This window comes from Symphodus melops (genome assembly GCF_947650265.1).
Source record: "Symphodus melops genome assembly, chromosome: 18".
Classification (NCBI taxonomy): Eukaryota; Metazoa; Chordata; class Actinopteri; order Labriformes; family Labridae; genus Symphodus; species Symphodus melops.
In genome coordinates this window covers 22,419,533-22,444,796 of record NC_136708.1, presented here as the reverse complement: position 1 = coordinate 22,444,796, position 25,264 = coordinate 22,419,533, and the positions used below count along the sequence as shown (strand labels likewise).

The following is a 25,264-nucleotide window of genomic DNA, read 5'->3' as shown; positions in this document are numbered from 1 at the left end:
GCGCCGTCGTCTCACACACATCACATCTGAGCCGTGTTTGGAGGCTTCACGCGTGTTCAACCTTAAAACCAGAGACGACGAGATGATGTGTTTCTGTCACCGTCTTTCTGCAGGTGTGGTCCGAGCCTCCAGCATCTTCCCCATCCTCAGTGCCATCCTGCTCCTGCTGGGCGGCGTGTGCGTCGCCGCCAGCGGCTTCTACAAGAGCAAGCGAAACATCATCCTGGGCGGAGGGATTCTCTTCGTCGCTGCAGGTGAGACCGGCTGCTGCTCGCCTCTTTAAGGGGGCGTTAGAGTGGAGAAGAACCCAGCGAGTTTCTCCTTCTCTTCAACCGGTGACTGTCCCGTGTTTCCCTTCAGGGCTCAGCAACATCATCGGCGTGATCGTCTACATCTCCGCGGCGCTGAGCGACATCTCGCCAAAGAAAGACGAGGACAAGAAGTGGCACTACTCCTACGGCTGGTCCTTCTACTTCGGCGGGCTGTCCTTCATCCTGGCCGAGATGGTGGGCGTCCTCGCCGTCAACATCTACATCGAGAAGAACAAGGAGCTGCGCTGCCGCTCTCGCGCCGACCTCTTCAAGAGCACCACGCACGCCATGTTGCGCCTGCCCAGCTACCGCTTCAGACGGCGCTCTCGCTCCAGCTCGCGCTCCACCGACCCGCCGCACTCGCAAGAGAACTCCCCCATCGGTGCCTCCAAGACCTTCAGCCTGCCGCCCTCGGCCCCGCCCTTCTCTGTGGCCACGCTGCCCAACCCTCACCACAGCAGCAGCGGCGGGAGCGGAGGAGGCGGAGACATCTCCATGTACACGCTGTCCAGGGACTCCAAGCTGGGCAGCCTGGGAGGAGGCGCCCCGCCGCTCTACGGCACCGTGGACCGGGCCACGCTCTACCAGCTGCACAACTACTTCCCCAAAGATTCAACCGGCAGTGGAGGCAGTGGGAGCGGAGGAGGAGGAGGAGGAGGAGGAGGAGGAGGAGGAGGAGGAGGAGGAGGGGCGGTGGTCAGCAGCGGTACTCTCCCATCCCACTCCAAGTCCAACCTGGCTGCAGCCGCGGCGGTGGCCCAGAACGCAGCGCCGCTGAACACGTCCAGCACGGCCGTGGCTCCGGCCCCGGCTGCTCCCATATCGACAGCCACCATGGAGAGGGAGAGGGGCAACGTGGGAACCCTGGACCGGCTCACGGCCAAGAGGGACAGGGACAGCAACTCAGACACACTAAACAGGAAAACCACGCCGGTTTAGAAGCCTGCGGCGAGGGAGGGAGGGAGGGAGGGAGGGAGGGGGGAGGGCGGGTCTACGTAAAGAGAGAGAGTTAGATGTGTTTGATGGTAAAGCGAGGAAAGGGAGGTCTGTCCTTGAGCCTGGAGTATCCACCTGCCATGAGTAACCACGAACAAGTTCACCTGAAGTCAGGCTCAAACGTGTGTATGAGGATGCTGATTGGCTCCAGAGACGACCACGAAGGGACACCAGGCACGACTTTAAACAACGTGTTAGATATGATCACACTCGCCATCATATTTCATGAATTTAAAAGTGGCCAGATGGTTTAGGGCGAGCTTCTTCAGGAACATTCATCCAACAGTGACGAGCTGCTCACTGCCAATTCAAGGTCAACAAGGAGCGACTTAACCTCCAGTGACCTCAGCCATACCTGACCTCCTGACACACACACACACACACACACACACACGTTTCATTGTGTGTCAGAGGTAATTACAGAGACAGATGGGCAGAACGCCTCCGTCACGCCGCCGCCTGCTGGCACGCTTCGCTTCGACTCTGAAACAAATGAGACGTCGTTCAAATGTGTGAAAGCAGCGTCGACTGGAGCATCACGCAGTGTACAGGAAGTGATGTAACCTTCTTCCTGTTGTGGCTTCGAGCGCATCGCTTTCTGTTCCCGTGGAAACGTGACTATTCGCTCCCGTAGATTCGGTTGGACGGTGAAAGCACCAATAAGGAAGGCTTTGTGTGATTGTTCATGACGGATGGATGCCAGAGGCTTCAAGGCAGATATCTGTGGAGTGTTCCTGCAAAGGGCTGCAACCATGTGGGGGGGCGGGGTCAGTTTACACTCAGGCGGGGGGGGGGGGGGGGGGGCGGTCAGTTTACACTCAGGGGGGGGCGGGGTCAGTTTACACTCGGGGGGGGCGGGGCTTTAGATATCAGACATGACTTTATGACTTCTTCATGAAGCCCGACAGAACATGGAAGCACATTACAGACGTGTAAAGACGTTTTTCAGGTGACTGAAGGAGAAGAAGAAACGTACGGGACCAGGATGTTGGACTGAGCCTTCATCGACCTCCTGGACTGAACTCTGAGGAAGAGGAGGAGGAGGAGGAGGAGGCCGTCTTCTCTTCTCACTCTGACTGTAAACTATGTCTCAAACTAGCAGAATAAATGTATTATTGAGTATTTAATGGGTCCGTTCAACGAGAGCACATAATGTCTGTAAGTGGTAATCGTTGGGTTGAGTGATAGATCCTCTCTAGGTCACATGAGATTGTAACTTTATATCATATTGCTGGTGTTTCTATGATCGTAATGGTTTTTTGCAGGGTATTTATACTGTTTGAAATGTTCTTTTTTTTTTACATTCCTCGAGTTTTCTTTCTCTCGTGTTCGTGGACTTCAGATCAGTGGCGTCGTGTGGAAAGCATGTTGGGAGGGTGATCCCCGTGTAAAGCCGTCTTTAGATCGTTGTGTTTTTTTTTTTTGGATTGTTTTGTGATGGCGTGCAAAGGGAGAGTCGACGTGCGTGCATGCTCCCTCTTCATTCACACATCACTCTCCCAGTAACACCAGTAACACCAGTGGATCAGCCGGGGGCCACGCGGGCCTCGCCCCAGAACTCAAACATGGTCGTACAGATTCTCTCCACATCACGCCGCGAGCTTTATTTGATGCCGTGACTGTAACTTCCTGTTTTCTTATTTTTCTACAGATCTGGATTTCTCTCGTTTATTGGTTTTCTCTTCCTGCTGGTGTTTGCTCTCGTCGTCCTTCAGCCTCGGCTCCGGGTGTTTGTTTACATCACACTCGCCTTCTTTCTCTTGCAGACGATGGATTTCGTTTTCCTCCCAAACATTACCAGCGTAGCCTAAAACAACGCGTGTTTTCTAACGTTCAGACTAGTGTGTAATTGTAGACGATAGACTTTATATGAATCTATTTATTTTCCGTGGTGACGTGTGTAGATATTCTCAGTGTTGCTTTGTTTCCTACACCGGTGACTTGGAGCGATGGCTGTGGCGCAGCGTCAGTAGTCTAAGTGACGGAGACGTGCGTCGGTGTCGTCACTGTTTTTTTTAATCAAGGGGATAAATGTGTGTAACTCTCTAAACGAACACACACACACACACACACACACGTGTCGACTGGCGTTTCTCCTTCTGTTCGGCGTTTCCCTGGAACATGTGAGAAGCGGACGTCGTGTTCCTGATGTGTAAATCTGTTTTAAAGGCAGCGTGAGTCACCGCCTCTTTTTTTTCCAAATCTTAGGCTACTGACATGAGTCACGTCTCCAACTCTTCAGACAGAAAACTGGCAGATTCCCACTCAGCAGATGGATATAAATATGAACACAGAACAATGTGGGACAGTGTAAGCAATACAATCAAAAGGTATATAGATATACAAACATATAAATATATAGATATATTCAATAAAGTTCTATATGAAAACATCGTTTCATGTGAATTCTTGAGTTTTGTGGTTCTAACCGCTCTGCATGTGGTGGACACTGTAGCTTCAGTGTTTAGCCAGCTCTGCATGTGGTGGACACTGTAGCTTCAGTGTTTAGCCAGCTCTGCATGTGGTGGACACTGAAGCTTCAGTGTTTAGCCAGCTCTGCATGTAGAGACACTGTAGCTTCAGTGTTTAGCCAGCTCTGCATGTAGAGACACTGTAGCTTCAGTGTTTAGCCAGCTCTGCATGTAGAGACACTGTAGCTTCAGTGTTTAGCCAGCTCTGCATGTGGTGCACACTGTAGCTTCAGTGTTTAGCCAGCTCTGCATGTGGTGGACACTGTAGCTTCAGTGTTTAGCCTGCTCTGCATGTGGTGGACACTGTAGCTTCAGTGTTTAGCCAGCTCTGCATGTGGTGGACACTGTAGCTTCAGTGTTTAGCCAGCTCTGCATGTGGTGGACACTGTAGCTTCAGTGTTTAGCCAGCTCTGCATGGGTCTGTAAAGCTTTCTGCGTTCTAACCTCTCTCCATGTTTCATCTCCAACATTGATCCTAGTTTGAGCAGCTTTCTGCTGCTGGAGCTTATTAGAAACATGCAGAGGCTTTTTAGCTCGGGTACAATCACTTCTATCTGAAGCAGTTCCACTGCCCGCTTCCATCGCTGCAACACCTGTTCACCTGATAACTGCTCTCATATCTGGCAAACCCAGGGGCGTCCAAAACGGCCTTCAAAGCCCCGCCTACCTTCTCTGGTCCAATCAGATCCAGAGCATTCAGGAGCAGAATCTAAAGTTAGAAGGAGGACATACTGGCTGCTGCATTGTTGTCAGAAAAGCTTCAACACAGCAGGTTTCCTTCATGATCACAGAGGAGGAGAGCAGCTCTCTGATTGGTCCTTTAGGAAGCAGGACTTCTTCTCCTCCTTCTGCATGTGTGGCACATCCTGCGGTTTGCTCTGGGCGTGAATTGGCGTGCACTGAATGATGTAATGCTGCGTGGAGTGTGCAGCATTCACAAGTGTTTCGAAGCATTGTGGGACAGCGGGCTGCACAGGCGATGAGTAAATGTGGAAGAAGAAGAAGAACAGAGTAGATCAGATTTTGGTCTTGAATTTAAATGTTATGCAAATGAGGGTTAAATATGCTGAGAAGAAATGTCACACAGTGGGAGAGTCTTCAGCAGAGGAGAAGTGGAGTCTCTGTTTTCTCTGCTGTCAGCCTCTTGATTCATCCAGAGGAGACAAAACTAACCACAAAACTAACCAGAGCTGCAGAGTCCGTATCTGCTGAAAGAGTTTATACCGAGCGTCTTCAGCGCCTGGATGGATGAGTTGACCTAAAAAAAAAGGAAACAGACGGGGACAGGAGGTAATTAACACACAGCAGCATCTCTTAATAACACCAAGTCGTCGTCTCAGGAGGGAAACAGGCGCGGATCGTCAGCCCAGAGGACATGTGACAGTTTTTAATCCCGCTGACAATACATCTGCTGGCGGCGCACGCCGGAGACTGAGACGTGTTTGCTCGAAGCATCAGAGGACTGAGATTCGGTGTCAAAGTTTTAATTAGTTGGCCTCTTTGTGTGACGTCAGCAGGTCTTCATCCTCCCAGTGAGGAGTGACGACGGCACGTCTGCATTCAGACCACGTCTCACACACACACACACACACACACACACACACCACGCCTTGTGTTTATGTTGGAACACTCCATCACACCTTCTTTTCTGCAGTGTCACCTGTTCGGTGACATTTTATCACAAGGCCTGAATCTGTTTCACAGTTACTGTACGTTTCTCCACAAACTGCAGTTCCTCAGTCGGCCCCCTTGAATCCAGTGAAGGCCTATAGATTGTGGTTTCACACTCGGGATCAGAGACCCCACTGGACCCCAAAGTCCAGTGCATTTAATCATTTGATCACTGCAGTAGCTCAGTCCGTAGAGGATCAATACAGAAAAATAACATTAAAAAAGAGATGTGTGATATTTGCCATATTTGCAAACCAACTCTGTGCATACTGCCCCCTGCTGTGTCGGACCGTGTACATCCACAAGTTTACCATCGGGACAGACGGGAGCCATCGCGCTTCCACATCACTGCGTTAACGTTAACGGACACGATGAGCGAGGCGTGACGTGCTGAATGAAAACTGGAGCAACACGGTAGCGCTTCATTCCTGTCATGGAAGTGACATCACGGCTGCGTGCGTGCACGATGCAAATATGATAACAATTTACAGTTATTGCATCTACGCACCATCCCAAAGTAATATTGTTGTTTCCTCGCTCAGCTCATTCAGCCTCAGGATGTTAGCAGTCTGTGATCATGTTCGCCTCGCTCTGCTCTGTTGGACTCGGAGGGTTAAAGACCCGTGGATGCAGAATGAAAGGTTCCTCTGGAGGTAATTAACAGAAGGGCAGAGGTGTGTGAGGTGAAGCTGAACCGTGAGTCAGGGGTTAAAGGTCAGGGAGTATTATCTGCACTCTCACTGAGAGGCTGATTCGCCTGGTTTAAAGCAACAGGCAGATAAACTATTAGAATGAATCTGTGTGATGAGCTGAGCTCGCCTGTGTCTTACTTCCCTACGCGCTCTGTGTGTTACAGGAAGTCACCTCGGCCTGATGTCATGGTTATTCCCTCGTGCGTTTCTCATCTTTAGTGTTTCCTGTTTTATTTTGTAGTTCTGGTCTTCGGTGTCGTCTTGTTTCCTGCCTCTCTGCGTGTCCTTGATGAGCCTGATTGTCCTCACCTGTCTCATTAGTCTCACCTGAGTCTGATGACCCCGGCTCTATTTAGTCTCACCTGTCGGTTCATTGTCTTCTGGAGTTTGTCGGTGTTTCCTCGTGGCTCCTCGTTTGTCTTCCTGCGATTGGCTCCTCCTCCTTCCTGTTTGACGCCTGATGTGTTTAACCCTCGACACCGCAGGTATGCAGATTTAAAGGTATTCTCCTCATGTTCACCTTTACTGTTATCAGCCTGTGAAAATGTTTCTTTAAAAGCTGCGATGGGATAAAGAGTTTCAGGACTCGGTGGCGTCACGTGACTCTGCAACACGAGGCTCACGTCCTGGGTGGCTTAAACGCCGCAGGGAGCCTCCGACCGCCGACCTGATGATGGATGCGGGAAAACATTAAGACGACACATTTTTCCTTTTTCATCTCTCATCAGCATGTCGAGTGTTGAGCTTTCACTGAGAGCCAGATACACAGCAGGTCCATGTCCACACCGGGGATCTCCCATGATGCACCTGGCTCTCCTCTAATGTTATCTCTGATGTTTGCAGCTTCTATTCATGAGTCCACCACAGGAGTATGCCACCTGTGAGGACATTGTGCATTTTAATTTCCTCTCTTCATGCTGTGAGATGCTCGCTCGCCCACCTGCCTCTCCTTCCACGGCTCTCTGCGGGAGAAGGGGGCATGTCTGCAGTCACTGATAACAGCTGCAGGCTCGCTGACAGACGGCCATATGCCTGCAGGGAGGTCTGTCAGTCAAGATTAAACTCTCATATCCTCCAGCCCTCAAATCCATCCACAGCAGAGATCCCAGGATCTGTATGAGCAAACATCTCTTCACATTGATCTTCTTAGACATGGCTCGTACGCTCAGGCTTTATAAATACACATAAAAAAAACCCGTATCATTCAAAATCAGAAACAGCAGACGAACAAATGTAAACCTCAAAGGAAGAATGTGATCCAGGAGGTGTCACCGCTGAGCTCGAGCATGAAAATAAACTGCTGTTTGGCCACGCCCCCTCTGTACTGAAGCCTCCGACCCCCCCCCCCCCACCCACGTTCACACGATGAGCGCACACAGTGGGAAAGACTGTCCTCAGCTCAAGCTGCTATCACCTGTTTCCTGTTGTGTTAGCATGCTAATGTTAGCGCTCTTTAGTCCCGTCCATGTAAACACAGCTCTGACAACAACACAGCCAGCAGGACTCCAGCTTCTCCCTCACTGGAGACAGTCAGGACTTTAACCTGAAAAGTTTTTCCTCTAATGGATTACAAGCCTGATGTGACATTCAACATCTCTGTTTTTACAAACACAGCTGTAGAAATCATTCATGTGGAAATGTAACAGCAGGATCAATCGAGCTGAACGGCGTCCCGGGGCCAATCATTGTTCTATAGATCGATTTTAACAACAAAGGCGTGATTGGAGATTGTAAGAAAATCGTTTGAACACACAGCAGCTGTTTTCTGAGTTTTAATAAGTGGTGAAAGCGAAGCATGGTGTGTGTGTGTGTGTGTGTGTGTGTGTGTGTGTGTGTGTGTGTGTGTGTGTGTGTGTGTGTGTGTGTGTGTGTGTGTGTGTGTGTGTGTGTGTGTGTGTGTGTGTGTGTGTGTGTGTGTGTGTGTGTGTGTGTGTGTGTGTGTGTGTGTGTGTGTGTGTGTGTGTGTGTGTGTGTGTGTGTGTGTGTGTGTGTGTGTGTGTGTGTGTGTGTGTGTGTGTGTGTGTCCACTGTTTGAGATATCCAACTACATTCTGCAGCACTCTTGTGTTCTGGGTTTGATCCAGTTAAATTGCAAAGATTCATGATCCTGATATCGCTTTTCACCGAGTCCACTCGGACTGGATGACTTTGAGGGTGAATGACTGTCGGGTGCGGCACAGTGGAGCTCTGGCAGTCAAACAACATGAGACACAGGGATCCAAAGACTGTGCATGCTCCATCAATCAAACCATCTGGACTCAAAATACAGACTCACTTATAAATATGCTCCAGTATTTGTTCCGTATGGAGAGAGGGTTGAACAAACCTGTCAGAGCTGTGAGCTGTGGAGAGAAGCTAGCTTCACCTTTGCTCTGTGCGGAGCGTCAAATTTGAAATAAATAAATAGTTTCCCTGTTTCAGACAAGGACTCTCGTTGAATGTGGACAACTAGAAGGCCAAAACAACACTTGCATCGTTGTCATGGTAACGCTCCAAACAACGTCCATGAAGCGCGATCAACACTGGAGTCTTTGTATGTTTTTACCCTGGAAATGTTTTAGCATTATTTATTGCTAATCATTCGTTGCGCTGTACAAGGTCAGCTTTTTTCTTGACCAACATGGTGGGTGTGTGTGTAGGGGTGTGTGTGTGTGTGGGGGGGGGGGGTGTGTGTGTGTTGGGGGTGTGTGTGTGGGGGGGCGCGGACTTAAAAAGGCGCCCGCACATAAGCCTGATAAAAAGTGGAGTCTGAAGACGTGGGTGTCAGAGGGGAAAGTTTTGAAACAAGAAGATAAATTTCGCCTCTATCCTTCAACTGCTAGCGTAAAAAAAAAGAAGTCCAGAAGCACATTGTGCCCTCTGCTGGACAAAGTCAAGTATTGCAGCACTTTTTTTTTGTCCTATCGGGCTGAATTGCATTAAAAAGTATTGTTGCAATCCTGACATAAATACACAATCAAAAATAACAATGCAAAGAATGTTTTGTTCTTTGAAGCCTCTGGCGGAGACTGAAGGGTCGATGGAGCGTTTATTGACTGAGTTTGTCGAGTCCTCTTCTTCCCACGCTGTCATGATTGACAGGTGTTGTAAATGAAAGCACAGAAGTTTCTTTGGCTACACTCGGCTGGCTCCAGTCAAAAAGTTGAGATCCGTGCTCACTCCGCTTTATTACGTCTCATTAAAAAAGAGCAGGAGAACTGGATCCTGTGTGGGGCCGTGAAGTGGATCGGGTGACGTTCGGGAATGTTTGACGTAAGGGTTCCTATTAAAGCAGGTTCCTCGCGCTGTGTGTACCATCATACAGAGATCACCAGCGTGTGAACGAGCACGAGCCCACACGTGTGTTTGTGCGCACCGCTCGTCTCCAGGTTTGTGTTTCTCCTGCCACGTCAGTCCTATCGGCCACGCTCTATATTTAGAGAAGAGGTCGCAGCCAAACAGCATGGGAGACGCCTTCAGAGAGATGTGAGCCTGGAAGGAGGTCAACATGGTGACTGAGACGTTTTGCGAGGAGGATAACGAGAGACAAACCGGGGGTAACTTTAACGGAGGGGGGGAGGTGTCGAATAACCGTCATGAAAGTTCATCTGATTTAAAGTCTGATCTGCATGTGATGTGATGTTCATGCAGCTTTCTGTCATTTATGCTGCCTTCACATGCAGTGGGAAATATCAGAGTTAGGTCTTGGCTTCTCTAAAGTCGGAGGTAAAGGGGCCGTGCGGGTGGTCTGGCAGGCTAAGTGTGTGCTGGATCATATAACAGCATGTAACATGTCACTGACACATTTAGCCGGGACCTTTGTTGTATGTCACAGCGCTCTGTTTCACAGCAGGAGGAGGAAATCTCAGCCCTGAACATCGAAGCGTTTCAGTGATTTGATTTTTGTGTTCTGTGTAAAACAAAAACATGTCTTTGGGTGAGACAGTTTCAGACACTGACATGTCCTTTTCTTGTCCTCTTCGTGTGTTAACATTGACTTACCTGCTGCAAAATAATCCAACACTAAAAATAAGACTTCAACTGGAAGTGAAACTAAAAAACACTTCTAAATTTCGATCTACCGCCGTCATTCAAATCAAACGAAATTTAAAAGCGGTGTTTGTAGCAGATGATACAGAATCTGTCAGCATTGGGAAAACTTTTCATCTGTACTTTGAAAAGCTGAGAATTTAGCGAGCGAGCACAAGCTAACTGCTGTTAGCTTGTTAGCGAGCGAGCACAAGCTAACCGCCGGTGTTTTTGAAGCTGTCGGTGAGAGAAGGCCAACCACAGGTTCACCCTCTTCTAGGAACCAGCTGAATCACACTCATGTTTTTATGTCTTCTCTTTTTTTCCTGCTTTGTCCACAAAGTTCCCTGTTTTTTATATTTGAAGCTAGTGCGACCCCCCCGTCCCCCCCCTCGTCCCCCGGGGGGTAGTCTCCGGCTGTGACGGACTACGAGCGAACAAGCTTTCAGGGGTGCATGTGTGCGAACTGCTAAATCTCAGTTACCAAACAAGGTGGGGTCAAACATGCAGCCCGTTAACGCCGCCTGTCTGCAGAGAGGTGTGAGGTGGGCGGCGACAGAGCGCGTGGAGCGAGCACAAACAGAGAAAAGGAAGCAGAGAGAGGAAATATTCATGTCATGTTTAATAATAAAACGAATACTCAAATGAATCGGTTCAAAAAAAAAAATAGTCACAGAGACAGTTTCAGAGTCTGAACAGAAACAAGAGGTGAAAAAACCCTCGGCTACGATACCAATCTAAAACTAGCTAAAACAAACCGTGTTCGTCTTTGTGCTCGTACAACAGCAATACATACAAAGTGTGAAAGCAAAGAATCCAACATGGTGCACCTTTTAACCAGACGAGAGTCCGATTACACGAAGACGCAGATCAAATCACAGAAACACGTCCACGAGGGACGGACGACACGCAGACACGCAGACGTTGGATGACAAACCAATTAAAGATTTTCTTCTCACTTCACTAAAAAAACAAACAGGTTTCTTTAAAGGGTTCTCAGATCGGAGGTTCCTGAGCAGACGGGGGGGGGGTTAACAGGCTTAGCTTATTGTCTTATTAGCATGTTAGCATCCAGGTAATTAAAATAGGCTGTGTGTGAAACATCCTGCACACTAAAAATATACATACATACATATACATACTGCATGCTAACCTGTTTGTTAGCATGACGTTAATACGGGTTACGTGACCTTCTGGCTTGATGAGCTGTCTGTAAGCTAGTCGACCAAAAGAAGCTAAATATGATGATCAAACATTGAGTTTCCTCCGAACCCTGTGAGATGTTTAGTAAGACAACACGAGTGTTTCCCAAACACGTTCGAGTATTTCAAACCGTTCTGTTCCAGATCACAGGCACACAAACCGACCAATCAGGGCGCCAGGAGACCAGCAGCGGCTCTCTGGTCCTGCGATGCTAAACGGACGCTTTTCATGATGGCGTTTGGTGGCTTCGAAGGCGGCGAGACAAACATTTGTTTCTGGTTTAAAAAAGACAAATAAAAACGATTTCTGCAGCGTTTTATTGTTTTTATATTTTCAGTGTCCAAACTTGATTTCGATGAAGATCTTTAATTACTTATCACGACCTCAAAATGTGTACAATCAGAACCAAGATTTCCTTTTAAGACCGCCATATGTTGAAGGGATATTTCACGTCAGACTGCAGAGTTCAGCACTTTGCTTGCTTCATGTTTTTAGATTTTCGGGCCATAAAGCAAATTATTATTTTTCTGTCGCTTCATTTATTGTTGTTGCTTTAAAATCACAGAAAAAACGATCTCTATGCTCAAACGTATTTGGGAAACCTCTTCGCCGCTCTCTGCACCGTCCCGCCTCACATACTGAAAGGCCTGATGAAAGTGCAACTCCCCCTCCAGGCCACTAGCTGCTGCTGCTGTCCTTCTGAGGGAGACACCTCTGCCAGGGTCTGTAGGGCAGAGCCAGAAACAGGAAGAGGATCCCGCCCACGATGAGGACCGCGCCCGCACAGCCGATGCACGACACCGACCAGGAGAGCTCGTGGTGGAGAGGAACCGTGTGGTCGCTGGCGAGGAAGGCCAGCACGGACTGATGGAACACCATGAGGGAGAGGAGCACCATGACGCCTGAGGAGGACACGGGTGGACACGTCTTCACACGTTTCATCAAAACAATGAAAAGATGGCTGGTGTGTTTGACCTCAGCTGACCTGACAGAATGAAGCAGACGGAGCCCGGCTTGAGGAAGAACAGGATCTCTTTACTGAGGGCCATGGTGATGCATATGGCGCCCATCACCATCAGGAACAGGCTGAACATAGCCAACATGGCCGCCGCTACGTTCAGATCTAAGTGAGAAAATACAACAACAGTCATGTGCTGGAGAATGCTCAGAACACGTCGACCTGTTTGGGGTCGATGGCGGTGTACGTGTAATAGAGAAATGTAGCTTAGCACGAGTACACCGTGCTCGCCGCAGTCCGTTAGCGCCACAGTTTGAGACGGCGTGAGAGCAGCACCACTGCAGTCCTGATGAACACCACGTCACGGTGAGTAACGGATCAAACAAATGAACAAATCTTTTATATTTCTTTTATGTTTCACTCATCGTGACGGGAGCCTCTGTGATATCCAAACACACACTCGTGTTTGTCAAATCCTTCCAGGCGTGCGTGTGCAGCGTGACGGCGGCTTGACACCAGCCAACAACAACATTTCAGCATATATCTGCCTCTCCTCATTTAGTGCGCTGCTCTCTGTGATCTTAATACATTATGTAGCTGCCAGGGAAATGAGAGGTTAGACTGCAGCTTGGAGACACTTGAACGCAGCGTGGGCGGAACAGATTTCAAAACACTCACAAAGCAGACAATGGCCAACCTGAGAGAGTGCTGCGAGGAGGTGAGGGGAGGGGAGGGTGGACAGAAGGCTTAGAGGATACACAGGGAAGGGAAGGAGAGAAGGAAGCACAGAGGGAGAGGTGGAAAAGGAGGGAGTGGGCGGAAAAGGTTTGGACTGAGAGCCCAAAGAGGCGTGTGACTCACTCTTTTTCGTCGTCTTCTGAAACAACACAGTATTTTCCCCCGTGGTGAAAAACTTGAAGTAGGTGCAGTTTGATTCTGCAGGAGGAATGAAAAAAACAGTTATCAGGAGGGAACATAAACGTGGACAGGTAATCTGCTTTTCATCTGTGCTGAACATCTTATTGAGATTCAAGGAGCTCCATCTCTCCGTCTGTCCTTTACGCTCTGCCTCCAATAATTCTCCATCAAACATAATCAGCCGTGAACGTCAATGACGAGCTGAAGGTGACGATCCAACGCTTCCTGCACAATTAGTCTAATGCTGTCCTGATAATGTGTTACAGCAATTAGAGTTTGGCTGTAAAATAGAATGTGACACCTCTATCTGTTCCCCACACAAGCAAGCCAAACACGCACACACATCACTCTTCATTAGCGAGATCAAAGCCAAATCCTCACAGCGTTTCCCCTGCAGCAGCTTTGGAGATTAAATCACTGATTCTGCTGAGGATCCCATTTACAAAACGCAGCTCTCAGTCTGCGGTCAGCCCGACACGTCAGACGCTCTGAATACAGAACATGAAGCTCGATCCATGCAGACGGGAACACAACTTCCTGTTGTGCATGTTCACTGTGTTTATGACCAATTAAAAGGAAGATTGTGCGACTCTCTGATCCAGTGGATGTCGCCCTCGAGGGCCTGCATGAACCCAACACAGTCTGCTGTTAGGCCACGCCTCCTCCGTACTGACGCCTCCCGCCCTCCTCCAGAAACTCATGTTTGCACAAAGGAGTTGTGAATTACAACAGCCAGATAGTTTCACAGCCTCTGGTGTCATGAGCTCATGGCGTCTCTGCGTGCCAAGTGTCTGCAGGGTGAAGTCATGAGGTATAACAGCACGTGACGCCGGCGAGCGTCAGCCACAAAATCAGCTGATTCTCATGTTTCCTGCTGAAGCTAGCTTAATTGCCTGCTAGCAAAGCAACTCAACATTTTGACCCACGTTCTATTTTCCCCTCGTGGAAGAGCGTGGACAGAGTGCGCCCTGACTGTCCTCGCTCAGCAGAGCCCGTTAGCTTGTTGTACAGACGGGATAACAGACATGCATGTGGAGCTTTGACTCGAGTCATCACCACTGCAGAGCAGACAGTCAGAGAGGACTATGAATAGTCTCCTGTCACTTGTTATATGTTATAAAGAAGTCTCCGGCCACCTGATAAACAACAAACACCGCTCCGCCTGCCATCATTTCCTCTTTTTTGTTGTGATGAAAATGAAACATCTCTGCCGTCTGGCACCGCTGATGAACACACAGAGCTCCTGCGGTGGACTTTTCTCTGCTTTGCTTTTTAAGTGAGTCATTCCTCAAAAAGGGGAATTCATGCAGGTGACTCATGCAAAACTGCAAATAGCTTTAATAATCTCTCGCTGCACTCCATCAAAAGCAGTTCACTCAGACTTCCTCATGTTGAGCCCTCAGCCACCGTGCAGTTTCCACCAGCTCTTTCCATTTCACCTGTGGGAGGAAACTTAAAACAAAAGAACTCTAAAGACTTATATTTTTCTATAAGTTTCTTTATCTGAAGAATTTATCTCTTATCTCTTTTCTGATCATGTGGCGAGGGTTCGGGTTGTGTTGTGGCCAAGTGACGTATCAGCCAAAGAAACAAGAGCGTCTTAATCTGGAGCAGAGACGAAACTGATTTCTGTCTTTGGGTAATAAAAAATAAGGGAATATCATTGGATGGCGACAGGATGTTGGTCTCCCAGCATGTTTCCAACGGTTGCAGTAAATGAGATGGAGACGCTCCACACGCAGCCACACAGAAAACAGCAGACGCTCGAACCAGAAATGAGGAGTTTTTGCAGATAAGCAGAGGACCTGAACAGTCCAAACGATGCTTCTCTTCACTTGACCTGAAAGCATCTTTTTTAACTCCCACTGTGTAACAATGACTCAGGCCGTGAGTCAGTCAGGGCATTCATCCAGCCAGCCATCAAACAGCAGGCCAAGCATCATTTGTCTGCCCGGGAAATCAGGTAGACCACTCATTCATGCCAACTCAGCGCTGTCCAACAAGCTCGAGTGCTCCATCAAACGTCCAGCCAGCCATCAGGGCTGTCAATCATCGCCCCCCCCGCCGCACACAGAGCAGTCAGCCAGCATTAAGGTTAGACAGCCATCCAACCAAAGCTTCAGTAAAACACCTCTGACTCACCTCCGGGTAGTTCAGCAGGTCCACAGCTCTCTCTCTCCGGGTCGATATCAGCCACCCACAGGGTCTTGGAGCAGCCTTTCCACAGGCCGTAATGTGCCGTCAGACATGTCTGCAGGACCACAATCCAAGACAGTGTTCAGACTTTCTTCATCCATCACAGCATTCAGCTTCTGGCACCAAACAGTGATTTAGTTCTCACAAGAAGTCAGTTCTCTCTTTCCTTTTTTTCACCATGTTTTTTTTTATATGTTGTGTAACATTTCCCTGGACAGACCTTCCTGCAAGCAGCCACATTTGGCGCTTTCACATCGGCACAAAACTTCCAGAAAGGCTGTGCATGAGCTGCCTGTCTGAACGGCCCAGCGGGAAGTCTGAGTGAGCAGCAGGAAATATTCAGCAAGATGCGCAGCAGGCTCATGACAGAGGAAGACGACGTATACGTCCTGGAACCAGCACCCAACCCACGAGGCCGGCGCCTTGATGGTATTCTTAAGGTTACAGCCCCTTCAGAAAGTCGCTCTTTTCAAGACCGCTCCGAGACGTGTTGAGAAGCGGCTAGCGAGCTGCGCTAAATGCTAAAACTAGCATCCTAAATAAAGAGTCTAAATAGATGTGACGTGTGCACTCTTTGAGTCTCTGCAGTGTTTTACCTGGTTGTTATAGAAACTCTTGGGGGGTGAAAGCTCCACCCAGAACTCTGTCCCCACCCCGAGGACGGTCAGGACTACACCAACGATGGCCACGAAGAACGCCAACTTGATCTGGTGACAGAACACAATCAAAACAACGTTTCACTTCTTTGACTATCACCTGCATTGTGTTCACTGAAGCCCGGCTCAGGTTTTTAAATCCGACCCGACTTTGAAATCCGGTAGCATCACACACACGAGGACGATCTTAACAGATCTTCTTTTCCATCATCTGACGCATGCTCACACGTCAAGATATACCTCACATGCTGCAGGGTTTCATTAAGATTATGGAGGGCGCGGGGGGGTCACATATCACTGGGTCCCCTATCCTTCTTCCTGTATCCCATTTTTGGATCCTGACCCACTTTCGGCAGATGGCGGGTCCGTCTGGTTCTGACTGAGATTTCTGCCTCTTACAGGAAGTTTTACTTTACTAAATGTTTACAAGAGCTCACGATGGATCAACGACGGGTCTTTGTATCGTAACATGGAGTTATGTCTTTTGTAAAGTGACCCGAGGTAACCCCTCAGGATGAATCGGCGCTATCTCAATAAAGATTGATTGATTCTGGGGAGACGATCAGGACTGACTTGATGCCACCGTGATGAATGTGAGAAATGTAAACCAGATCAAATGTCAGTTCTTTGACTCTCAGGAGGTAAAACTTTCTGTAACCTCGGAAAACAAAGGACCGGACCCAACCCTGGGCCGCCGGCGTCCCGTTGGGGCGCACACTAACTCGCTAGACGAACCCGGCACGACTGAACTGCTCGTTAGATTCAGGCTCATTTTATGTCAACTAGAAGCTGGCCTGCGAGCTTGACTCCTTCATCGCCACAAAAGTTTCGCCTGCATTCCTGCTCATGCTGCATCAAGCAGCCACAATCTTTTTTTAACCCTCCTTGAGAACAAGACCCGAGATATTTGAACTCCTTCGCTTAAAGAAGAAGCTCAAGCCCAACCCAGAGGGAGCAGTCCCAGGGTCAGAGATCCCCGACGTCTGACTCGAAGGACCTGAAGCGTCTTATAAAAACCGAATGTGGACTTCTGAGATGATAGTGAAGTTATTTTCCTGCACCCGTTACCTTCCCTTCCTGTGCCTCACTCATGGCGTGTCCTGTCGATGTTGTCCGGCGACGCTTGTTCCCTCCAAAGGTACTCCGTCCACTCATCAGGTTTGTCAGACCTACCGGACCCTGGGATGGTCCCAGTGCAGCTGCCCCCACCGTTCCTGCTGCTGCAGGACTCACCGTCCGGCCCTCCTCATCAGTGACCAGAAAGGTCGACCACATTTTGTACACGACTTAAACAGCCGAGCGAACTTTCAGGTCGTCAGCCGGGTTTTTGGTTTTTTTAGCTTTTCCCTCGACAGAGAGGAAATACTGGTGAGGGGAAAACTTTAGTGTTTCTCAATCAGTTCCCATAAAGGAAACTGTGAAATGACAACACGAGTTATTGAAGCAATTATCAAACGAATGTGTATCCAACCGTGAGAGAGGAGAAGAAGAGCAAACAGCAGGAGAAAGATAAACTACTAAAAATACACATAAAACGACGTGATAAGAGAATAAACGCTCGATTGAAAAACTGTTGAAACCCAGAAAGTCTGGTCGGTGTCAGCAGATTAACAAACTTTAACAGGAAGAGGCAGACATCAGCCTTCTCTTGTGAAAGTGCTGGATGAAAAAAGGCAGCTTTGAGGATGGATGAAAAACCGCTAAAAAAGTCATAATGAAAAAATACAACTACAGAAAATGAGAGAGGAAAAGTGGAGCCAGTGAGAGTCAGAAGGTGGTGGTGGGGGGGGGAGGAAGCTTCCTGCAGAAGACGAAGGAAGGAGGAGAAAGTCAAAGAAGTGCAGGTGTACAGATTCAGCCAGTGCATGTTGAACATTTCATGGTGCAGAAGTCCATCAGGAAGAAGTGCATGTAAAGCCGAGTGCATTTAATATGGATTAAAGCAGCAGCATGCTTCTCATGCAGGACAACCAGAGGAACATGAACTCGCTCAGTTGTCTTTGTGTCCTCCAGAGATTAAAACCTCTATCGGTGTCAGAACCTCTCTTCTACCTTTTTCATTAGCAAGAGATGCAATAAAAAAGCACTTAGCATAGCTGAATCACAATCAGTTATCTATTTTGAGAAGTTATGTGACAGCGAACACACAGAAACAAACACTCTGCATCGTAGCTCGCCCGGCTATTCTGAGACACTTTGTGCTACCTCAGCGGCACAAAAAACACTCATCATGTTCAAGCCGGAACCAATTATCTGTTCCGAGAAGCTCGGCGATGGAGGAGTCCCACAGATACGTCGGCCATGAACTGAATCCTAAAACCTTTTATGATCGAGGGGTGAACGAAGCAGCTGTCCTGCAGCGCTTCAGCGGGATCGTGTCAACACGTAGCCCGCCTTCTTGTTAGCTGGAATGAAAGACATGGTCCCCGAGGGAGAACACCGAACTTCACTTGCACGTCACTGTCTGTCCTGTTAACAAGCTGTGCACCGTAAGAGTGGGACCTTCTCTCTATCCAGGGAATAAATAAATGACTACAAACAAAGCGCAGTCCATCAGATGGACATTTCTAAGGAGTTTCATGAAAACACTCTGCAGTTCGTCTACTTATTACTGAATCGAGTATCTCACATATTAAGCTGCAGAAGGTACATCAGGGCTGTGTCTGTGTGTGTGTGTGTGTGTGAGTCCTGACTGTCTCCAGTGAGGGAGAAGCTGGAGTCCTGCTGGCTGTGTTGTTGTCAGAGCTGTGTTTACATGGACGGGATGGTCGGCTCCTCCCCTTGTGTATAAAAGCTGTTTGAGTCAAGAATCATGCTCATTCTGTGTCAGTTTACATGAAGATATCAGCTAGCTAAAGAGCGCTAACATTAGCATGCTAACACAACAATGCAGGACACAGGTGATTAAACTACGAGCTAATTAAAGAGTGCTAACATTAGCATGCTAACACAACAATGCAGGACACAAGTGATTAAACTAGAGCTAATTAAAGAGTGCTAACATTAGCATGCTAACACAACAATGCAGGACACAAGTGATTAAACTAGAGCTAATTAAAGAGTGCTAACATTAGCATGCTAACACAACAACGCAGGACACAGGATGATGAGCTAAACCGCTCCTAAGAAGACAAACACCTTCAGTGCTGTTATTAAAGTACGTTTCTAACGGATGTTTTATCATCAAGTTTCAGTTATTTGTAAAAGTTTATATCGATGTTTGAATGTAAATATGTCGAGGACTAAAGTTAACTTCCACCTTCAAAGTCATGAGCATGCACTTTGCCAAAATGGCAGCATGAAAACAACATTAAGATCACAGCTGCCTCGAGGTTAGAGGTGTAACATCAGGGGTCAACAGACACCTCGTTGTACACTCTGCTGTCCTTACACACCAAGACTGAACACGCTCTCCTTATACGGCATCCCATTGGACGCAGCAGAGAAGTAGCACGAGGAAGAAAGTCATGACAGGCACCACGAGCGGCGACAAACCGCCTTCAACAAGTTCACCGTCTTAAAATATCCTCCTCCCTGCCTGCATGGTTTAAAGTCCTGAGGAGAAAGTTCCTCTGTTAGCACGCAAACGTTAAACTTCAGACTATAAACACTCAACGCTTGAAGACCCCCGTTCAGCTTAACCCCCCCCCCCCACACCAAGCAGTGCAGCAGACACAGAACATGCTGACATGAGACTCATACGTTTTATTTTCTCACTCTTTAACACGTGCTGCGTGCACGCCTCACAACGCTCGCCGCCACTTCACAAATATCACAACAACGACAGTAACAAGTTTCTGACCTGCTTTTTGTGTGTGTGCTTCTGCTCGAAGTGACAGAGGGCGAGGAGAGGAGAGGGAGTGAGCGAGCGAGAGAGAGAGAGAGAGGGAGGAAAGGTGGACGAGTGAGGGAGGGGTTAAAAAAAAGGGAGGGCGGAGGTCGAATTAGGACTTGTTGCTTTTAAAGATGGGGGGGTTTAAGAGGGAGTAAGTGTGTGTGTAGTGTAAGTACATGTGCATATGTATGCATGTGTGCATGTGTTTTTCAGTGTGTGTGTGTGTGTGTGTGTGTGTGCATGCCTTCGTATTGGTTTGCAAGCTCCTGTGTATGTGTGTTCTGTAAGCCAAATTTCTGAAATGTGTGTGTGTGTGTGTGCGTGTGTGTGTGTGTGTGTGCGTGCGTGTGTGTGTTTCAAAATGTGTAGCTTCTGAAAGTGAATCTGTTTGTTTATGCTAACGTGGACAGTTGTACTGGGCGCGTCTCTTAGCCTTTCAATGTGCTTGTGTGGAAATGTGTCACGCTAATTACACACACACACACACACACACACACACACACACACACCGTCAAGGAGCTGAAGCTGTGTGTGTATGTGTGTGTGTGTGTTTAGCTATGCCTCCCTCCTATCTATTTTTGCCCCCCACCTGTTAATGACATTAAAGCCGACCCAGGGGAAAGGGCTGCCGCAGGGGGCTGCTGTCAGCTCCACGCTGCGTGTCGGAGGCCGTCCGCTGAGTGAAGAGGGAACTGTAGAGTCAACACCTCCAAAACAAGATATGCTGCTGCTTGGCTCTCACGCTCTGATGTTGGAGGGAAGAGATCAAATCCAGCATGACAGGGAAAAGACACTTTACAGGAGTCCTACATAGTTTCTTTAAAAACATAATTAGCATGTAATTGAGTACTCGTTAATAAGGTAATGAGAGTACTCCCACACAGGAAGGAGCGTACATGCACGTCCCCTTTCATTACGAGCAACCTCGACAGCTAACATAGCTAATGTCACAAAACTGAAATGATTAGTGTTAAGCTCCATTTCCTTTTATTTATTCATTTTTAAATTAGCAGTGCTAGCTTATCCACTGAGTTAAAAGCAGTTATCAGGCGCTTCAGAATCTCGGGGTCCATCAGTGTGCTGAAGATGGATCCTTCCATGACGGAGCAAAGCAGAATGCATTAGCTGAAATATCAGACAGCCTTGGACTCATCTCAGCCTTTGAATGCTTCCTCTGAAGACTTCGACCCTCGACATGGCCTTGCTCAATCCCTCCCTCCTTTTCACCATGCATCTACAAACCTGAGCTGCAACTGCATTTATCCTCTCATCTGCAATATCTCTAACCTGTCGTGCGGAAACAAAAATGTGTCCGTGATTTATGTGTACAGGTAGGCGTCGAGGTTATTGAGGGATGCACAGCCTTTGTTCCCACAGCTTGCAAAGTGACGCAGGTTTGTAAAATATCACAACGTTAAAAAAACAAATGTAGCCGTGAATTGAGTGACTTTCCTTCCCAACTCGATGACAAGCTGTCCGATGGTTTCAGAAGTGAGCAGCTTGTTTTTGATGTCTGAGCTGTGAAATATCCTGTTAGTGCTGCCTGTCCCCAGTGATTCATTTTATGTGGGTGTGACTATTCTGACATGAGCATTATGATACTTGTGCTGAAAATGGAAGAGCTTAACTGATGCATTACTGCTCTCGACAGTCCCATCCAACCACGGGGTGAGATCCATTTAACTTGGAGGACCTCTCGGTAGGACTCAGAGAGACAAAACATCCAGAAAGGACGAGGACTCTTTGACTAAGCTGAAACTGATACAAATTTCATGGAGGTGTTTCCTCTTTGTCTGAAGGCTGTCGTCACTAATTTCACTACAAGTCTGCGTTTCATTCAGCAGACGCTTTTATCCAACACGACGAACATGAGAGAGTCAGAACAACTCAAGCGAGAGAGGAGGAGACGACGTCAAGGAGACACACAGGTGCAGACAGGAAGTGACCAGAGGTGCTGACAGGAAGTGACCAGAGGTGCTGACAGGAAGTGACCAGAGGTGCTGACAGGAAGTGACCAGAGGTGCTGACAGGAAGTGTCCAGAGGTGCTGACAGGAAGTGTCCAAAGGTGCTGACAGGAAGTGACCAGACGTGCTGACAGGAAGTGACCAGACGTGCTGACAGGAAGTGACCAGAGGTGCTGACAGGAAGTGACCAGAGGTGCTGACAGGAAGTGACCAGAGGTGCTGACAGGAAGTGACCAGAGGTGCTGACAGGAAGTGTCCAGAGGTGCTGACAGGAAGTGTCCAAAGGTGCTGACAGGAAGTGACCAGACGTGCTGACAGGAAGTGACCAGACGTGCTGACAGGAAGTGACCAGAGGTGCTGACAGGAAGTGACCAGAGGTGCTGACAGGAAGTGACCAGAAGTGCTGACAGGAAGTGACCAGAGGTGCTGACAGGAAGTGACCAGAGGTGCTGACAGGAAGTGACCAGAGGTGCTGACAGGAAGTGACCAGAGGTGCTGACAGGAAGTGACCAGAGGCAGGGCACGACATTGACCGCTGTTGGAACGAGTTCTTCCTCGACACAGTGGTCATCATCATGAATGTCGGAGGTGTTCATAAAGAGCTGGGTCTTTATCTTTTTCTTAAAGGTGCAAAGAGACTCTGCAGATCAGATGGAGTTTGTTCCACCACCGGGGGGCGACAAACGAGAAGGGGTGGGGGAGGTCTGACAGACGGAGATGGACAGAGAAAGATGAAGCCAAAGACGACAACAACAAAAGATGAAAAGGAGGACACGGGGACACCAGGCGACCTCCCCGCTGAGCGAGAGCAGAGCCGAGATCAGCCGTGGAGGATGGGCTTTAAAAGTGCGCTTCACAAAACAGTGGATGACGTCACTGAGACGACGTCCATCTGTTATACGTCTCTGAGTTACTGTTAATCTGAAGCTCCCGCTGAGCGCTCACACACCGTGCCTGCCGAGCTTCCACAACGCCGCGATGCATTGTGGATCACTGATTCAACGAGTAAGTATAAAGGTCCAATGATGGTGCATCATAAAGATCTATCATCTCATGCATGATCATCCTTTAAGAGCCAGCAGTGGCTGACCACGCCTCCATGCTTTATAAAGAAAGTCTGAAGTCTTTGAACTCCTCCGCCTCCACATTTAAATCATTATTTCACATATCCAGAGACTTTAAAATCACGGCTTAACTTTCATGACCTCGTATTTAAAACTTCAAACGACACAGAGTGTGTCTGTCAGCAGGTCGGCAGCTTTGATTGAGGACAAATAGACGTTACATTATGATCTAAATCTGCCTTTTCTGTTGCTTTGAAGTGCAATAATGAGGCCTGACCATGAGATGGCACCAGCTTGGCAGGCAGGCGGGCGTCCAGGATGAGGGAGGGGTTAATCTGCTCTGATCCCTGTCAGGGTCGGGACCCTGCGCCGTGAACTTGTGTGTTGCAGCGAGCTGCGAGATTACAGCGACAGGGAGAGGATTCAGAGGACCTAATAATAACAATAATAATAATAATAATAGTAATAATAATAATAATAATAATAATAGTAATAATAATAATGCATGTTCTTTGTTGGGAACTTTACATTTGAGAATCTCAAAGCTGCTGGGAATGAGCAGCCGTCAGTCCAGCTTCATGTCTGCACCACGAACGTTCCTGTCACAGTGTCTTTGCTTCAGCATGGCGAGGACTACTTCATTTGTTTGGTTGCCTTGAGGGGCTGCGCCCTGTTTCCCCCCGACGTTGCTTTACTATCAGTAAACTCTATGTCACTTGAATAAGGTCATTTCCTGTTTTATTTTGAAGCTACCCTCGCCTCCGTCTCGCAGATCCTGCTCTACCAGGACGAGTTGGTGAGACATGGAAAAGTTAAAGTGCTCCGATGAAACAAAGAAAGCTAACAGCAGCCTGCTGGCGTCTCCTCCTGCACGCCGCTCTTAAAGCTTCGATTGTTAATGTACAGTCAGTGATGGCCTGCAGGTCGGGCTCTGAATAATAACAAGGAATTATTATGGAAGAAAATGACTCCACTTTCTTCTCTCGCTGCACAGAAACAGAGTTAATCTGAGATTTAGTCCTTCACAGCTCGCCGGTTCTGTTCTGTCCATTTGTTCGTGCAGTTTGTTTGTGCAGGTGTGAAAGCTGTCAATCAAACTCAGGTGAGAACCAAACACCTGAACAGCGACCGCTTGAAGGTCAGTCTGAGCCTTTATATTTGGCCTCTGGTTCGTTTAGTTGGCACGGCCTGTCAGCAGGAAGTAACCTCTCTGTTCAGGGGGCGTGGCTTTAGAGGGAGCACAGAGGGGGCGTGGCTTTAGAGGGAGCACAGAGGGGGAGGGGGCGTGGCTTTAGAGGGAGCACATAGGGGAGGGGCGTGGCTTTAGAGGGAGCACAGAGGGGGCGTGGCTGTAGAGGGAGCACGGAGGGGAGGGGCGTGGCTTTAGAGGGAGCACAGAGGGGAGGGGCGTTGCTTTAGATGGAGCACAGAGGGGAGGGGCGTGGCTTTAGAGGGAGCACAGAGGGGGCGTGGCTTTAGAGGGAGCACAGAGGGGGGAGGGGGCGTGGCTTTACAGGGAGCACAGAGGGGAGGGGGCAGGTGCAGATGGAGCACTGAGGGAATGTCACTTTAAAACCTTTTTAACACCAGAACATGTTTTTATTATTTTTTTGAAGGTGTAAGTTGCAGCACAGGTGAAAACTTTTTGCTTTCCGTGCATCGTCACAAAAAGACAAATTAAATTCTGGTTTCATTTGATTTCCGAGCTGCAGGGAAACAAGACTCGCCTGTTTGATTGAATGCAAATCTCTCACCCACTCGACCGTGCGAGTAACACGGAATCGGAGGAAGTCCACATGTTCCGTTCTTTTTGAAGCTGAAACAGAGAAATGCTCAAAGTAACAACTCTGTGCAAAGCTTCATTATGTTAACAGCTTGTATCAAACAGCTGCTTTCAGACACGTTTGTATTCAAAGAGTCTTCTCTCCTCACATCATGTCTCATTAACGTCACGAAAGCTGCAGCTGTGGAAGGTTGTATAAGACCAGCAGCACCTGAGCTGTCAGTCCAACATGTTATCAGATAATAAAAGTTTTCTAATTCGCACTTTGTGCAGAAATATTCAGATTTATTCAGAGTTTTTATCCTGCGTGGTTGTTTAATATGCGCTTATCTCTCTCTGAGAACGATTATGTCTCCGTCAGTCGTGCGCTGACTGAAAAGCTTTTCACCACATGAAGCGCTTTGTTTCGCTCTGGCATGAATACATTTGGGAATAAAATCATTTCCTGACATCTATCATTCGACAGCACGATGAAAATGGAGCTGGTCTGTAAAAATAGCATCACAATGACAAAAAAAAGCATCTTGGTTTGTGTGT

General features: G+C 48.3%; 2 protein-coding genes across 3 annotated transcripts in view; one reads left to right on the top strand and one right to left on the bottom strand.

Moving 5' to 3' along the window:
• The window catches only part of LOC306839360 (voltage-dependent calcium channel gamma-4 subunit-like), a 12,609-nt gene extending 11,096 nt beyond the window's left edge, over window positions 1–1,513 (top strand). Inside the window, exons 5-6 of the mRNA XM_079368009.1 lie at window positions 114–254; window positions 361–1,513. Coding sequence (XP_079224135.1) covers window positions 114–254; window positions 361–1,250 — 1,031 coding nt within the window. The 3' untranslated portion in view covers window positions 1,251–1,513. The remainder of the gene's footprint in view (window positions 1–113; window positions 255–360) is intronic.
• A 9,243-nt stretch (window positions 1,514–10,756) lies between these two features.
• On the bottom strand, window positions 10,757–19,932 carry LOC306839219 (voltage-dependent calcium channel gamma-6 subunit-like). Of its 2 annotated transcripts, none has more exons than XM_079367778.1 (7): window positions 19,883–19,932; window positions 17,149–17,881; window positions 16,021–16,131; window positions 15,371–15,479; window positions 13,172–13,246; window positions 12,338–12,475; window positions 10,757–12,254 (listed from the first exon to the last, which is right to left on the bottom strand). In XM_079367778.1, the coding sequence occupies exons 2-7, from the start codon at window positions 17,353–17,355 to the stop codon at window positions 12,031–12,033; spliced, it is 864 nt and encodes a 287-aa protein (XP_079223904.1). In that variant the 5' UTR covers window positions 17,356–17,881; window positions 19,883–19,932; the 3' UTR covers window positions 10,757–12,030. The 2 variants fall into 2 exon arrangements, with proteins under 2 accessions (XP_079223904.1, XP_079223905.1); XM_079367779.1 differs by lacking the exon at window positions 19,883–19,932 and adding an exon at window positions 19,476–19,666.
• Between the last annotated feature and the right edge of the window lie 5,332 nt (window positions 19,933–25,264).